Source organism: Staurois parvus, unplaced genomic scaffold, assembly GCF_062004578.1.
Source record: "Staurois parvus isolate SC_StPar_1 unplaced genomic scaffold, SC_StPar_1.0 ptg002163l, whole genome shotgun sequence".
Lineage (NCBI taxonomy): Eukaryota > Metazoa > Chordata > Amphibia > Anura > Ranidae > Staurois > Staurois parvus.
Window position 1 is genome coordinate 19,563 of NW_028319959.1, and position 15,662 is coordinate 35,224.

The 15,662-nt window shown below is 54.4% G+C and overlaps 1 protein-coding gene across 3 annotated transcripts in view; it reads right to left on the minus strand.

Moving 5' to 3' along the window:
* M1AP (meiosis 1 associated protein) overlaps window positions 1-13,122 on the minus strand; it is a 29,675-nt gene extending 16,553 nt beyond the window's left edge. For all 3 annotated transcript variants that reach the window (XM_089665260.1, XM_089665261.1, XM_089665259.1), the window contains exons 1-4: window positions 13,024-13,122; window positions 5,833-6,050; window positions 3,774-3,959; window positions 2,593-2,767 (exon numbers count right to left, since the gene is read on the minus strand). In XM_089665260.1, coding sequence (XP_089521386.1) covers window positions 2,593-2,767; window positions 3,774-3,959; window positions 5,833-6,042 — 571 coding nt within the window. In that variant the 5' untranslated portion in view covers window positions 6,043-6,050; window positions 13,024-13,122. The remainder of the gene's footprint in view (window positions 1-2,592; window positions 2,768-3,773; window positions 3,960-5,832; window positions 6,051-13,023) is intronic.
* Window positions 13,123-15,662: the final 2,540 nt, after the last annotated feature.

Genomic DNA, 15,662 nt, shown 5'->3' on the forward strand with positions numbered 1-15,662 from the left:
ATCATATGAGAAACCCTGAGGGACATAGAATGGACTGAGATCATCACCCGAAAATACCCGGAACCCAGTATCCTGGACCTAAATATCATATGAGGAACCCTGAGGGACATAGGGTGGACTGAGATCATCACCAGCAAATACCTAGAACCCAGTGTCCTGGACCTAAATATCATGAGGAATCCTGAGGGACATAGGGTGGACTGAGATCATCACCAGCAAATACCCGGAACCCAGTATCCTGGACCTAAATATCATATGAGGAACCCTGAGGGACAGAGTGGACTGAGATCATCACCAGCAAATACCCGGAATGCAGTGTCCAGGACCTGAAACTAATATCATATAAAATATCATGAGGGACATAGGGTGGACTGAGATCATCACCAGAAAATACCCGGAACCCAGTGTCCTGGACTGGGACCTAAATATTATATGAGGAACCCTGAAGGACAAAATACAATGTCATAGGGCCATAGAATGGAGAACATCATCAGCAAATACTCAGAGCCCTTCTCCTGGATGTGGAACAAATATCATATGAGGAATCCTGAGGGACAGAGTGGACTGAGATCATCACCAGCAAATACCCGGAACGCAGTGTCCTAGACTGGGACCTAAATATCATATGAGGAACCCTGAAGGACAAAATACAATGTCATGCAAGTGGAAGCCAGACTGATATGATGCGCACGGAGAACACCATTGAAATGACCTGGAAGACAATGTAGAAATGTCAGTGATCTGGAGGAGAATGAGAGAACATTTCCAAAAACGACTCAGGACACAATGTCATGTACAGTGGGGATGGAAAGTTTGGCCCCCCAGCTAAAAATGTGTATTAATGTGCATAAAGAAGCCAAGGAAAGATGGAAAAATCTCCAAAAGGCATCAAATTACAGATTAGACATTCTTATAATATGTCAACAAAAGTTAGATTTTATTTCCATCATTTACACTTTCAAAATAACAGAAAACAAAAAAATGGCGTCTGCAAAAGTTTGGGCCCCCTGCAGAGTTAATATCTTGTACTGCCCCCTTTGGCAAGTATCACAGCTTGTAAACACTTTTTGTAGCCAGCCAAGAGTCTTTCAGTTCTTGTTTGAGGTATCTTTGCCCATTCTTCCTTACAAAAGTCTTCCAGTTCTTTGAGATTTCTGGGCTGTCTGTCACGCACGGCTCTTTTAAGGTCTATCCATAGATTTTCAATGATGTTGAGGTCAGGAGATTGTGAAGGCCATGGCAAAACCTTCAGTTTACACCTCTTGATGTAATCCCCCGTGGATTTCCAGGTGTGTTTAGGATCATTATCCATTTGTAGAAGCCATCCTCTCTTTAACTTCAGCTTTTTCACAGATGGCATCAAGTTACCATCCAAAATTTGCTGAAATTGTATTGAATCCATTTTTCCTTCTACTGGTGAGATGTTCCCTGTGCCACTGGCTGCAACACAACCCCAAAGCATGATTGATCCAACCCCATGCTTCACAGTTGGACAGAGGTTCTTTTCATTCAATTCTGTGCCCCTTCTTCTCCAAACGTACCTTTCCTCATTCCGGCCAAAAAGTTCAATTTTAACCTCATCGGTCCACAGAACTTGTTTCCAAAATGTATCAGGCTTGTCTATATGTTCATTTGCAAAGTTCAAACGATGATTTTTGTGGTGAGGACGTAGAAGAGGTTTTCTTCTGATGACTCTTCCCATGAAGACCATATTTGTACAAGTATCTCTTTATAGTGGAATAGTGACCACAACTCCAGTGTCTGCCAGATCTTTCTGGAGGGATCGTGCCGTCAAATGTGGGTTTTGAATTGTTTTTCTCACAATCCTGCGAGCTGTTCTGTCTGATATTTTTCTTGGTCTTCCAGATCTTGCTTTAACTTCCACTGTTCCTGATGACTGCCATTTCTTAATGACATTCCGAACAGAGGATATTGACATCTGAAAACGCTTTGCTATCTTCTTATAGCCTTCTCCAGCTTTGTGAACGTCAACTATTTTCAGTTTCAGTTTTCTAGACAACTGCTTAGAAGAAGCCATGGTGCTGATTGTTGGGGCAAGGTCAGATGAGTCGGGGCATTTAAAACCTTTGAGATTGACATCACCTGGTCTTCCCAGACGATGATTGAGAACAATCCATGACACTGGCAGGTCTCAGCTTGGCAAAGGGGGCAGTGCATGCTATAAATTCTGCAGGGGGCCCAAACTTTTGCAGACGCCATTTTTTTGTTTTCTGTTACTTTGAAAGTGTAAATGATGGAAATAAAATCTAACTTTTGTTGACATATTATAAGAATGTCTAATCTGTAATTTGATGCCTTTTGGAGATTTTTCCATCTTTCCTTGGCTTCTTTATGCACATTAATACAAATTTTTAGCTGGGGTGCCCAAACTTTCCATCCCCACTGTATATAGACGTCTCAATGATATGGAGAAGACATGTCCTGGAATGAAAAGTCAGGCGTGTAGGAACCCGAGTGATATGGAGCAGAAGGAGAACATAACCAGGAATGCCATGTCATGTATGTAGAAGATGGAGTGAAGGGACAGAAGGACATGGACAATGGCAATGAATAGTGAAGGGGCATTCATACGGTGGTTCAGATCTCTGGTGGGATCAGGAGAGTCCTCGTTGCTCCCGCCGTCCTCCACATCACATGACAATTGGACGACCAGCAGTCTACGCAATGTACTAAGATCAGATTCCTTCAGCCCTTCATCCAGCTCAGAGGCCAATTCCTGTCCTTGTCGGGTGGACAACACTAAGACCTGTAGATGAAAATATACCCTATATATAGGTACTGCTAGGTTCACACCAATGGCACCCAATGGGTTAGTGTCACCCTGCAGTAGGTGGGTCTGTGTCCCCCTACAGTGGGTGGGTCTGTGTCCCCCTACAGTGGGTGGGTCTGTGTCCCCCTACAGTGGGTGGGTCTGTGTCCCCCTACAGAGGGTGGGTCTTACGCCTTGCCTGTATCCCCCTACAATGGGTAAGTCTGTGTCCCCCTACAGTGGGTGGGTCTGTGTCCCCCTACAGTGGGTGGGTCTGTGTCCCCCTACAGTGGGTGGGTCTTACGCCTTGCCTGTATCCCCCTACAATGGGTGGGTCTGTGTCCCCCTGCAGTGGGTGGGTCTGTGTCCCCCTACAGTGGGTGGGTCTGTGTCCCCCTACAGTGGGTGGGTCTTACGCCTTGCCTGTATCCCCCTACAATGGGTGGGTCTGTGTCCCCCTGCAGTGGGTGGGTCTGTGTCCCCTGCAGTGGGTGGGTCTGTGTCCCCTGCAGTGGGTGGGTCTGTGTCCCCCTGCAGTGGGTGGGTCTGTGTCCCCCTGCAGTGGGTGGGTCTGTGTCCCCCTACAGTGGGTGGGTCTGTGTCCCCCTACAGTGGGTGGGTCTGTGTCCCCCTACAGTGGGTGGGTCTGTGTCCCCCTACAGTGGGTGGGTCTGTGTCACCCTGCAGTGGGAGAACTCTACCTGTGTCCCCCTGCAGTGGGTGGGTCATACGCCTTGCCTGTGTCCCCCTGCAGTGGGTGGGTCTGTGTCCCCCTGCAGTGGGTGGGGCATACGCCTTGCCTGTGTCCCCCTGCAGTGGGTGGGTCATACGCCTTGCCTGTGTCCCCCTGCAGTGGGTGGGTCATACGCCCTGCCTGTGTCCCCCTGCAGTGGGTGGGTCATACGCCTTGCCTGTGTCCCCCTGAAGTGGGCGGGTCATACGCCTTGCCTGTGTCCCCCTGCAGTGGGTCAGTCAGTACAGATAATGATTGGAGGGTTGTTACCTCTACAAAGGAGTTGAGTGTTCCGGCTCCATAGGTGCTGTGCTGGGCCAGCTGTCTGTTCTGCTGTAGAGCGTCCAGGACGGCCAGAGACAGCGATGGGGTCCGCAGTGCCTGGGACCCCTCCCCACAGATGGAGTACAGCTCTGACAGACAGCTGTGAAGGCGAATGAAATTACTTCTCAGGGGCTACAAAACAAAAGTAAACAGCCAGAGAAGGATGTAGAGACATGAGACCCTCAAACCATTTCATACACAGGTATACCATATGGGGGAGGGGACTGAGGGGGGGGGAACAGAGGGGGGGGGGCAGAAGAGGGGGGGGGCTGCCCTGGGAGCTTCAACAGGAGAGAAACAAAAGGGGGTCCAAATCTGCAACCTAACCTGATGGAAAAGTCACAGATCACGGCCCGTACTTTGGTTTCTTTGCCTTCAACCTTCTCCCAGCATTGGGAGGGAGGAGACAAGACCAGGAAAAAACAGACACAGATCAAGGAGTACAGCTCACCTCACCTGGACCTCCCTCACCCCTATACACCTCACCTGGACCTCCCTCACCCCTATACACCTCACCTGGACCTCCCTCACCCCTATACACCTCACCTGGACCTCCCTCACCCCTATACACCTCACCTGGACCTCCCTCACCCCTATACACCTCACCTGGACCTCCCTTACCTCTATACACCTCACCTGGACCTCCCTCATACCTATACACCTCACCTGGACCTCCCTCACCCCTATACACCTCACCTGGACCTCCCTCACCCCTATACACCTCACCTGGACCTCCCTCACCCCTATACACCTCACCTGGACCTCCCTCACCTCTATACACCTCACCTGGACCTCCCTCACCCCTATACACCTCACCTGGACCTCCCTCACCCCTATACACCTCACCTGGACCTCCCTCACCCCTATACACCTCACCTGGACCTCCCTCACCCCTATACACCTCACCTGGACCTCCCTCACCCCTATACACCTCACCTGGACCTCCCTTACCTCTATACACCTCACCTGGACCTCCCTCATACCTATACACCTCACCTGGACCTCCCTCACCCCTATACACCTCACCTGGACCTCCCTCACCCCTATACACCTCACCTGGACCTCCCTCACCCCTATACACCTCACCTGGACCTCCCTCACCTCTATACACCTCACCTGGACCTCCCTCACCCCTATACACCTCACCTGGACCTCCCTCACCCCTATACACCTCACCTGGACCTCCCTCACCTCTATACACCTCACCTGGACCTCCCTCACCCCTATACACCTCACCTGGACCTCCCTCACCTCTATACACTTCACCTGGACCTCCCTCATACCTATACACCTCACCTGGACCTCCCTCACCCCTATACACCTCACCTGGACCTCCCTCACCCCTATACACCTCACCTGGACCTCCCTCACCTCTATACACCTCACCTGGACCTCCCTCACCCCTATACACCTCACCTGGACCTCCCTCACCCCTATACACCTCACCTGAACCTCCCTCACCCCTATACACCTCACCTGGACCTCCCTCACCCCTATACACCTCACCTGGACCTCCCTCACCCCTATACACCTCACCTGGACCTGTCTCACATATTTCGGTTACCTGTATTACCAGTAGGGGGAGCAGACACCAGTGCGGGGTACAGACCCCCCAGTATTACCAGTGTGGGGTACAGACCCCCAGTATTACCAGTGTGGGGTACAGACCCCCCAGTATTACCAGTGCGGGGTACAGACCCCCCAGTATTACCAGTAGGGGGAGCAGACACCAGTGCGGGGTACAAACCCCCCAGTATTACCAGTGTGGGGTACAGACCCCCCAGTATTACCAGTGTGGGGTACAGACCCCCCAGTATTACCAGTAGGGGGAGCAGACACCAGTGCGGGGTATAGACCCCCCAGTATTACCAGTGCAGGGTACAGACCCCCAGTACTACCAGTAGGGGGAGCAGACACCAGTGCGGGGTACAGACCCCCAGTATTACCAGTACGGGGTACAGACCCCCAGTATTACCAGTGCGGGGTACAGACCCCCCAGTATTACCAGTAGGGGGAGAAGGCAGCGGTGTTTCTCTCGGACGCTGTAGACACTCAGCAGTTCTCCTCTCCCTGATGTAGCTGCAGCCAGACTCAGAGTGTTCATAAGAGCCTCACATAGCTCCGCCCTCACCATCGCCCAACCAGGAGGATTAATATCCAATATCAGGACCCTGGGGGAGAGAGAGCGCCCCCCACTGGACGGTCTGATACTCATCTTCACACCTGAAATCACAGAGGGAGACATATGAGACGCCCACCACCGATACTGACAGAATACAGAGGGAGCACTGAGAGCCATTTCTGTCTGCAAGGACTGTGTGCAATAGGGACATGGAAGCTGTAGGTGACAGTCATCCTGGTAAGGTCTCAGCCATTTTGTGACCTTCCTCCCCTCCCTCCTCCTCCTGAAAACTGTGGAATTTGTAGCTGTAACTTAAACTTCAAGCGAGCCTCTTGTCTCCACTGGAACACAACAGACGCAGCGCCCAGACCCGGCCAGAGCTGTAAACAGCTAATTAGTCTTGGCAGGATGTCTGTTTCCAGGAACCATGGAAAACACTTTCCTCTGCCCTATTGTAAAGCAACTCTCTCTAAGCTCTAGGAATGCAGAGCGTTCCATAAAACATTGATTCCACATGTAACAATTCCGCATACAATTCATTGAATCCAACAGAAACTGGGTACATTAATATGAGGTATATATTTGAATGGGGAATACCATACTGAACAAATCAAGGTCATACATGTTAGCACATAGGAAAGGGGAGAAAGCCGTTTCCTCCTTCCTGGGTGACAACGGTATGCTGTGTTTGGTATCCCTGGGTTCGGAATATAATTCTGAATAATAATCTGCCCGTTGCTAGAATCCCACCTGTACATAATGGAAGTTATTAATATTAGCATGAAACTGGAGTGGTCATAAATTTGGTGACCTCCCAACACCCCTCCCCTAACCTGGATGATTGGTTAGTTGCTCTCGGGTGACACCCCTTTGATATCACAGAAAAGGGGAGGACAGGACCTGGCTCTTGTTTACCACCAACCAAGGAACACCCAACGTGACAACGTCTCTTCTCGGACAATTGGACTCAAACAATCCAGGATGTGGCAAGTCTCCTCCATTCTCACCTCCTTTATTGTTCTCTTTGTTACATCCCTTTCTGTAAATACAGTGAAGGAAACAAGGATTTGATCCCCTATCATTCAGCAGGATTTCTGGCTCCCAGGTGTCTCTCATACAGGTAACAAGCTGAGATTAGAAGCAGTCTCTTAAAGGGAGTGCTGCTAATCTCATTGTGTTACCTGTATAAAAGACACCTGTCCACAGGAGCCATCAAACCATCAGATTCCAAACTCTCCACCATGGCAAAGACCAAAGAGCTGTCCAAGGATGTCAGGGACAAGATGGTAGACCTACACAAGGCTGGACTGGGCTACCAAACTATGGCCAAGCAGCTTGGTGAGAAGGTGACAACAGTTGGTGCAATCATTCACAAATGGAAGAAACACAAAACAAGTGTCAGTCTCCCTAGGTCTGGTGCACCATGCAAGATCTCACCTCGTGGGGTGTCAATGATCATGAGAACAGTGAGGAATCATCCCAGAACTACACGTGAGGATCTTGTCAATGATCTCCAGGCAGCTGGGACCACAGTCACCAAGAAAACAATTGGTAACACACTACGCCGACAAGGACTGAAATCCTGCAGTGCCGCACGGTCCCTCTGCTCAAGAAAGCCCATGTCCAGCCCGTCTGAAGTCTGCCACTGAACATCTGAATGATGCCGAGGAGGACTGGTGGGAAGTGTTGTGGTCAGAGGAGACCAAAATCCAGCTCTTTGGCATCAACTCAACTCGCCGTGTTTGGAGGAGGAATGCTGCCTATGACCCCAAGAACACCATCCCAACTGTGAAACATGGTGGTGGAAACATTCTGCTTTGGGGGTGTTTTTCTGCTAATGGGACAGGACAACTGCACCGCATCAAAGGGACGATGGACAGGGCAATGTACCCTCAAATCTTGGGTGAGAACCTTCTTCCCTCAGCCAGGGCATTGAAAATGGGTGGTGGATGGGTGTTCCAACATGACAATGACCCAAAACACACGGCCAAGGCAACAAAGGAGCGGCTCAAGAAGAAGCACATTAAGGTCCTGGAGTGGCCTAGCCAGTCTCCACATCTTCATCCGATGGAAAATCTGTGGAGGAGCTGAAAGTTCGAGTTGCCAAACGTCAGCCACCAAACCTTAATGACTTGGAGAGGATCTGCCAAGAGGAGTGGGCCAAAATCCCTCCTGAGATGTGTGCGAACCTGGGGGCCAACTCCAGGAAACGTCTGACCTCTGTGATTGCCAACAAGGGATTGGCCACCAAGTACTAAGTCATGTTCTGTGAAGGGGATCCAATCCTTCTTTCCCTCATGAACATGCAGATCCGTCATCATTTGTTAGACGCATTTCTGCTGAATTTGTTGTTGTATTCTGTCTCTCAGTGTTACACCGAACATTCCATTGTTAGACCGATCATTTCTGTGTGAGGGGCGAACATTCCATTGTTAGACCGATCATTTCTGTGTGAGGGGCGAACATTCCATTGTTAGACCGATCGTTCCTGTGTGAGGGGCGAACATTCCATTGTTAGACCGATCGTTTCTGTGTGAGGGGCGAACATTCCATTGTTAGACCGATCGTTTCTGTGTGAGGGACGAACATTCCATTGTTAGACCGATCGTTTCTGTGTGAGGGGCGAACATTCCATTGTTAGACCGATCGTTTCTGTGTGAGGGGCGAACATTCCATTGTTAGACCGATCGTTTGTGTGAGGGGCGAACATTCCATTGTTAGACCGATCATTTCTGTGTGAGGGGCGAACATTCCATTGTTAGACCGATCGTTTCTGTGTGAGGGGCGAACATTCCATTGTTAGACCGATCGTTTCTGTGTGAGGGGCGAACATTCCATTGTTAGACCGATCGTTTCTGTGTGAGGGGCGAACATTCCATTGTTAGACCGATCGTTTCTGTGTGAGGGGCAAACATTCCATTGTTAGACCGATCATTTCTGTGTGAGGGGCGAACATTCCATTGTTAGACCGATCGTTTCTGTGTGAGGGGCGAACATTCCATTGTTAGACCGATCATTTCTGTGTGAGGGGCGAACATTCCATTGTTAGACCGATCATTTCTGTGTGAGGGGGGGGACATTCACCATCAGCCGGGGAGCAAATACACATTTCCTTCATTGTATCTTAATTGCACCATTTGACCTTTCCTTTAACCCCTCCCCCTCCAGAGGATCCCCTCCCCCCCAGAGGATTCCCCCCTCCCTGACCAGGCCATTTTTTGTGTTACTGTAACTGACAATTGCACGGTCATGCAACGCCGCACCCAGATGACATTTACATCCTTTTTTCACCATGTATAGAGCATTCTTTCGGTGGTATTTGATCCCCTGCGTGGTTTTTATTTTTGCATTATAAACAAAAAAAGACCGACAATTGTGAGGAAAAAAAAAACAATTTGGACTTTTTGCTATAAAACGTCCCGTAAAAAAAATCTAATTTCTTCATAAACTTCAGCCAAATGTCTCCCGCTCCGTGTCTCCCCCGTCCCATCCCGCTCCGTGTCTCCCCCGTCCCATCCCGCTCCGTGTCTCCCCCGTCACGTCCCGCTCCGTGTCTCCCCCGTCACGTCCCGCTCCGTGTCTCCCCCGTCCCATCCCGCTCCGTGTCTCCCCCGTCCCATCCCGCTCTGTGTCTTCCCCCTCCCATCCCACTCCGTGTCTCCCCCGTCGCATCCCGCTCCGTGTCTCCCCCGCCCCGTGTCTCCCCCGCCCCGTGTCTCCCCCGCCCCATCCCGCTCCGTGTCTCCCCCGTCGCATCCCGCTCCGTGTCTCCCCGTCGCATCCCGCTCCGTGTCTCCCCCGTCGCATCCCGCTCCGTGTCTCACCCGTCGCATCCCATTCCGTGTCTCCCCCGTCGCATCCCGCTCCGTGTCTCCCCCGCTCCGTGTCTCCCCCGTCGCATCCCGCTCCGTGTCTCACCCGTCGCATCCCACTCCGTGTCTCCCCCGTCACATCCCGCTCCGTGTCTCCCCCGTCCCATCCCGCTCCGTGTCTCCCCCGTCACATCCCGATACGTGTCTCCCCCGTCCCATCCCGCTCCGTGTCTCCCCCGTCCCATCCCGCTCCGTGTCTCCCCGTCACATCCCGCTCCGTGTCTCCCCCGTCACATCCCGCTCCGTGTCTCCTCCGTCCCATCCCGCTCCGTGTCTCCCCCGTCACATCCCGCTCCGTGTCTCCCCCGTCCCATCCCGCTCCGTGTCTCCCCCGTCCCATCCCGCTCCGTGTCTCCCCCGTCACATCTCGATACGTGTCTCCCCCGTCCCATCCCGCTCCGTGTCTCCCCCGTCCCATCCCGCTCCGTGTCTCCCCCGTCACATCCCGATACGTGTCTCCCCCGTCCCATCCCGCTCCGTGTCTCCCCCGTCCCATCCCGCTCCGTGTCTCCCCCGTCCCATCCCGATACGTGTCTCCCCCGTCCCATCCCGATACGTGTCTCCCCCGTCCCATCCCGCTCCGTGTCTCCCCCGTCCCATCCCGCTCCGTGTCTCCCCCGTCCCATCCCGCTCCGTGTCTCCCCCGTCCCATCCCGCTCCGTGTCTCCCCCGTCCCATCCCGATACGTGTCTCCCCCGTCACATCCCGCTCCGTGTCTCCCCCGTCCCATCCCGCTCCGTGTCTCCCCCGTCCCATCCCGCTCCGTGTCTCCCCCGTCCCATCCCGCTCCGTGTCTCCCCCGTCACATCTCGATACGTGTCTCCCCCGTCCCATCCCGCTCCGTGTCTCCCCCGTCCCATCCCGCTCCGTGTCTCCCCCGTCACATCCCGATACGTGTCTCCCCCGTCACATCCCGCTCCGTGTCTCCCCCGTCCCATCCCGCTCCGTGTCTCCCCCGTCCCATCCCGCTCCGTGTCTCCCCCGTCACATCCCGCTCCGTGTCTCCCCCGTCCCATCCCGATACGTGTCTCCCCCGTCCCATCCCGCTCCGTGTCTCCCCCGTCACATCCCGCTCCGTGTCTCCCCCGTCCCATCCCGCTCCGTGTCTCCCCCGTCCCATCCCGCTCCGTGTCTCCCCCGTCCCATCCCGATACGTGTCTCCCCCGTCACATCCCGCTCCGTGTCTCCCCCGTCCCATCCCGCTCCGTGTCTCCCCCGTCCCATCCCGCTCCGTGTCTTCCCCGTCACATCCCGCTCCGTGTCTTCCCCGTCCCATCCCGCTCCTGGTTTATGGGACAGTTATGGCGGGAGAGATTCGGGGATTATATTAGTAATGTTGATGATCAGCGACTTATAGCGGGACTGCGGAGGACATTCTGACACCGGGGGGGGGGGGGGGGGACTGACTTGGTGTCACTGACATCCCCAGTGACACCAATACAGGGATACAAAGCCCCGACATTGGACTAATGGCACTGGGGAGGGAGGGGGATCACATCTGGGGGGATCACATCTGGGGGGGGATCACATCTGGGGGGATCACATCTGGGGGGGATCACATCTGGGGGGATCACATCTGGGGGGGGATCACATCTGGGGGGATCACATCTGGGGGGGATCACATCTGGGGGGATCACATCTGGGGGGGATCACATCTGGGGGGGGATCACATCTGGGGGGGATCACATCTGGGGGGATCACTGCTATACACAGCCATACAAAGCAGCATGTCCTCCTCAGCGATGGCTGGGTGCCGGAGGGGAATCTCTGGCTGGGACCCGGTGAGCAACACCTGTAGCCACCAATGGCAGCGCAGGGAAGGCGGGACTCGACCCCCCCCCCAGGAAATACAAAATCACATATATACATATATATATACACGTGATTGTCCGCAGCCCTGCAGGAGCACGGGGGATGGGGGGGGATGAAGTGATGAGGGGTGATGGATGGGAGGGGGGATGAGATGATGGGAGGGGGGGTGGGAGGGGTGATGAGATGATGGGGAGGGAGATGGGAGGGGTGATGAGATGATGGGAGGGGGGATGGGAGGGGTGATGAGATGATGGGAGGGGGGATGGATGAGGGGGGATGAGATGATGGGGGGGGGTGGATGAGGGGGGATGAGATGATGGGAGGAGGGATGGGAGGGGTGATGAGATGATGGGAGGGGGGATGGGAGGGGTGATGAGATGATGGGAGGGGGGATGGGAGGGGTGATGAGATGATGGGAGGGGGGATGGATGAGGGGGGATGAGATGATGGGAGGAGGGATGGGAGGGGTGATGAGATGATGGGAGGGGTGATGAGATGATGGGAGGGGCATGGGAGGGGTGATGAGATGATGGGAGGGGGGATGGATGAGGGGGATGAGATGATGGGAGGAGGGATGGGAGGGGTGATGAGATGATGGGAGGGGCATGGGAGGGGTGATGAGATGATGGGAGGGGCATGGGAGGGGTGATGAGATGATGGGAGGGGGGATGGGAGGATTGTGGGGTGATGATTGGGGGGGATGGATGAGGGGGGATGGGAGAGGAGGTGATGATTGGGGGGGATGGGAGGGGTGATGAGATGATGGGAGGGGTATGGGGGGGGTGATGAGATGATGGGAGGGGGATGGATGAGATGATGGGAGGGGGATGGGGGGGGGTGATGAGATGATGGGAGGGGGATGGATGAGATGATGGGAGGGGGATGGGGGGGGTGATGAGATGATGGGGGGGGTGATGAGATGATGGGAGGGGGATGGGGGGGGTGATGAGATGATGGGAGGGGTGATGAGAGGATTGTGGGGTGATGATTGGGGGGGATGGATGAGGGGGGATGGGAGGGGTGATGGGGGATGGATGAGGGGTGATGAGATGATGGGAGGGGGGATGAGATGATGGGGGGGGTGGATGAGGGGGGATGGGAGGAGTGATGATTGGGGGGGATGGGAGGGGTGATGAGATGATGGGGGGGGGGGATGGGAGGGGGGATGAGATGATGGGAGGGGGGATGAGATGATGGGGGGGGTGATGATGGGGGGGATGGGAGGGGTGATGAGATGATGGGGGGGATGGGAGGGGTGATGAGATGATGGGGGGGAGGGGTGTGTCTGCACTGTATCAGTAATGAGGAGGTTCCCGGTGCGTACCGGGAGGGGCGGGGCTCCGATAACCCTACGAGGAGCTCCATTCCCGCCCTTTCCTCCTCCTCTCACCTCCCCGTGTCACCACCACTTCCGGCTTCCTCTTACGTCAGAGCAGTGGCAGCCAATAGCTGACCGATCCCACTGTGCGCGGGAAGCTGGGTCTGTATATTCTCCTCAGGATGGAGGGAGGAGTCAGGGAGGTGTTATCATGAGGAAGGGGGAGGGGTCAGAAAAGTATGTGGGCGGAGATTGGGGATGAGTGTAAAGAAGTTTATTGACCTGAAGAGAGGATACTTTCATATGACGTCACACCAATTTCACCGAGACACGCCTCCCAAATACCCCTCCCGGATCTATAACGCCTCCCCTCTATTACATCAGACCCCTCCCCTATCTATAACCCCTCCCCTTACTAAACCAGACCCCTCCCCTATCTATAACCCCTCCCTTACAGAGCCTCTCATCACCTATACCCATCACTCTCTGTGTCCCCGGTAGGGAGATTCCCCTCTGTGTCCCCGGTAGGGAGATTCCCCCCCTCTCTGTGTCCCCGGTAGAGAGATTCCCCCTCTGTGTCCCCGGTAGGGAGATTCCCCTCTCTGTGTCCCCAGTAGGGAGATTCCCCTCTCTGTGTCCCCGGTAGGGAGATTCCCCCCCTCTCTGTGTCCCCGGTAGAGAGATTCCCCCTCTGTGTCCCCGGTAGGGAGATTCCCCTCTCTGTGTCCCCAGTAGGGAGATTCCCCTCTCTGTGTCCCCGGTAGGGAGAGTCCCCCTCTGTGTGTCCCCGGTAGGGAGAGTCCCCCCCTCTGTGTCCCCGGTAGGGAGAGTCCCCCTCTCTGTGTCCCCGGTAGGGAGATTCCCCCCCTCTGTGTCCCCGGTAGGGAGATTCCCCCCCTCTGTGTCCCCGGTAGGGAGATTCCCCCTCTGTGTGTCCCCGTTAGAGAGATTCCCCCCCCTCTGTGTCCCCGGTAGGGAGATTCCCCCTCTGTGTGTCCCCGGTAGAGAGATTCCCCCTCTGTGTGTCCCCGGTAGGGAGATTCCCCCTCTGTGTGTCCCCGGTAGGGAGATTCCCCCTCTGTGTGTCCCCGGTAGGGAGATTCCCCCCCTCTGTGTCCCCGGTAGGGAGATTCCCCCTCTGTGTGTCCCCGTTAGAGAGATTCCCCCTCTGTGTGTCCCCGGTAGGGAGATTCCCCCCCTCTGTGCCCCCGGTAGGGAGATTCCACCTCTGTGTGTCCCCGGTAGGGAGATTCCCCCTCTGTGTGTCCCCGGTAGGGAGATTCCCCCACTCTGTGTCCCCGGTAGGGAGAGTCCCCTCTCTGTGTCCCCGGCAGGGAGATTCCCCTCTCTGTGTCCCCGGTGACGTCAAATGGTGACGTCATATCGTCCGTACCTCTACGTCAGGCTGTATACAGACCGGAAATGGTGACGTCACATCGTCTGTACCTCTACGCCAGGCTGTATACAGACCGGAAATGGTGACGTCACATCGTCCGTACCTCTACGTCAGGCTGTATACAGACTGGAAATGGTGACGTCATAACGTCCGTACCTCTACGTCAGGCTGTATACAGACTGGAAATGGTGACGTCACATCGTCCGTACCTCTACGTCAGGCTTTATACAGACCGGAAATGGTGACGTCATAACGTCCGTACCTCTACGTCAGGCTGTATACAGACCGGAAATGGTGACGTCACAACGTCCGTACCTCTACGCCAGGCTGTATACAGACTGGAAATGGTGACGTCATAACGTCCGTACCTCTACGTCAGGCTTTATACAGACCGGAAATGGTGACGTCACATCGTCTGTACCTCTACGTCAGGCTGTATACAGACCGGAAATGGTGACGTCACAACGTCCGTACCTCTACGTCAGGCTGTATACAGACCGGAAATGGTGACGTCACATCGTCCGTACCTCTACGTCAGGCTGTATACAGACCGGAAATGGTGACGTCACATCGTCCGTACCTCTACGTCAGGCTGTATACAGACCGGAAATGGTGACGTCACAACGTCCGTACCTCTACGTCAGGCTTTATACAGACCGGAAATGGTGACGTCACATCGTCCGTACCTCTACGTCAGGCTTTATACAGACCGGAAATGGTGACGTCACATCGTCCGTAACTCTACGTCAGGCTGTATACAGACCGGAAATGGTGACGTCACAACGTCCGTACCTCTACGTCAGGCTTTATACAGACCGGAAATGGTGACGTCACATCGTCCGTACCTCTACGCCAGGCTGTATACAGACCGGAAATGGTGACGTCACATCGTCTGTACCTCTACGTCAGGCTGTATACAGACCGGAAATGGTGACGTCACATCGTCCGTACCTCTACGTCAGGCTTTATACAGACCGGAAATGGTGACGTCACAACGTCCGTACCTCTACGTCAGGCTTTATACAGACCGGAAATGGTGACGTCACATCGTCCGTATCTCTACGTCAGGCTTTATACAGACCGGAAATGGTGACGTCACATCGTCCGTACCTCTACGCCAGGCTGTATACAGACCGGAAATGGTGACGTCACATCGTCCGTACCTCTACGTCAGGCTGTATACAGACCGGAAATGGTGACGTCACATCGTCCGTACCTCTACGCCAGGCTGTATACAGACCGGAAATGGTGACGTCACATCGTCCGTACCTCTACGCCAGGCTGTATACAGACCGGAAATGGTGACGTCACATCG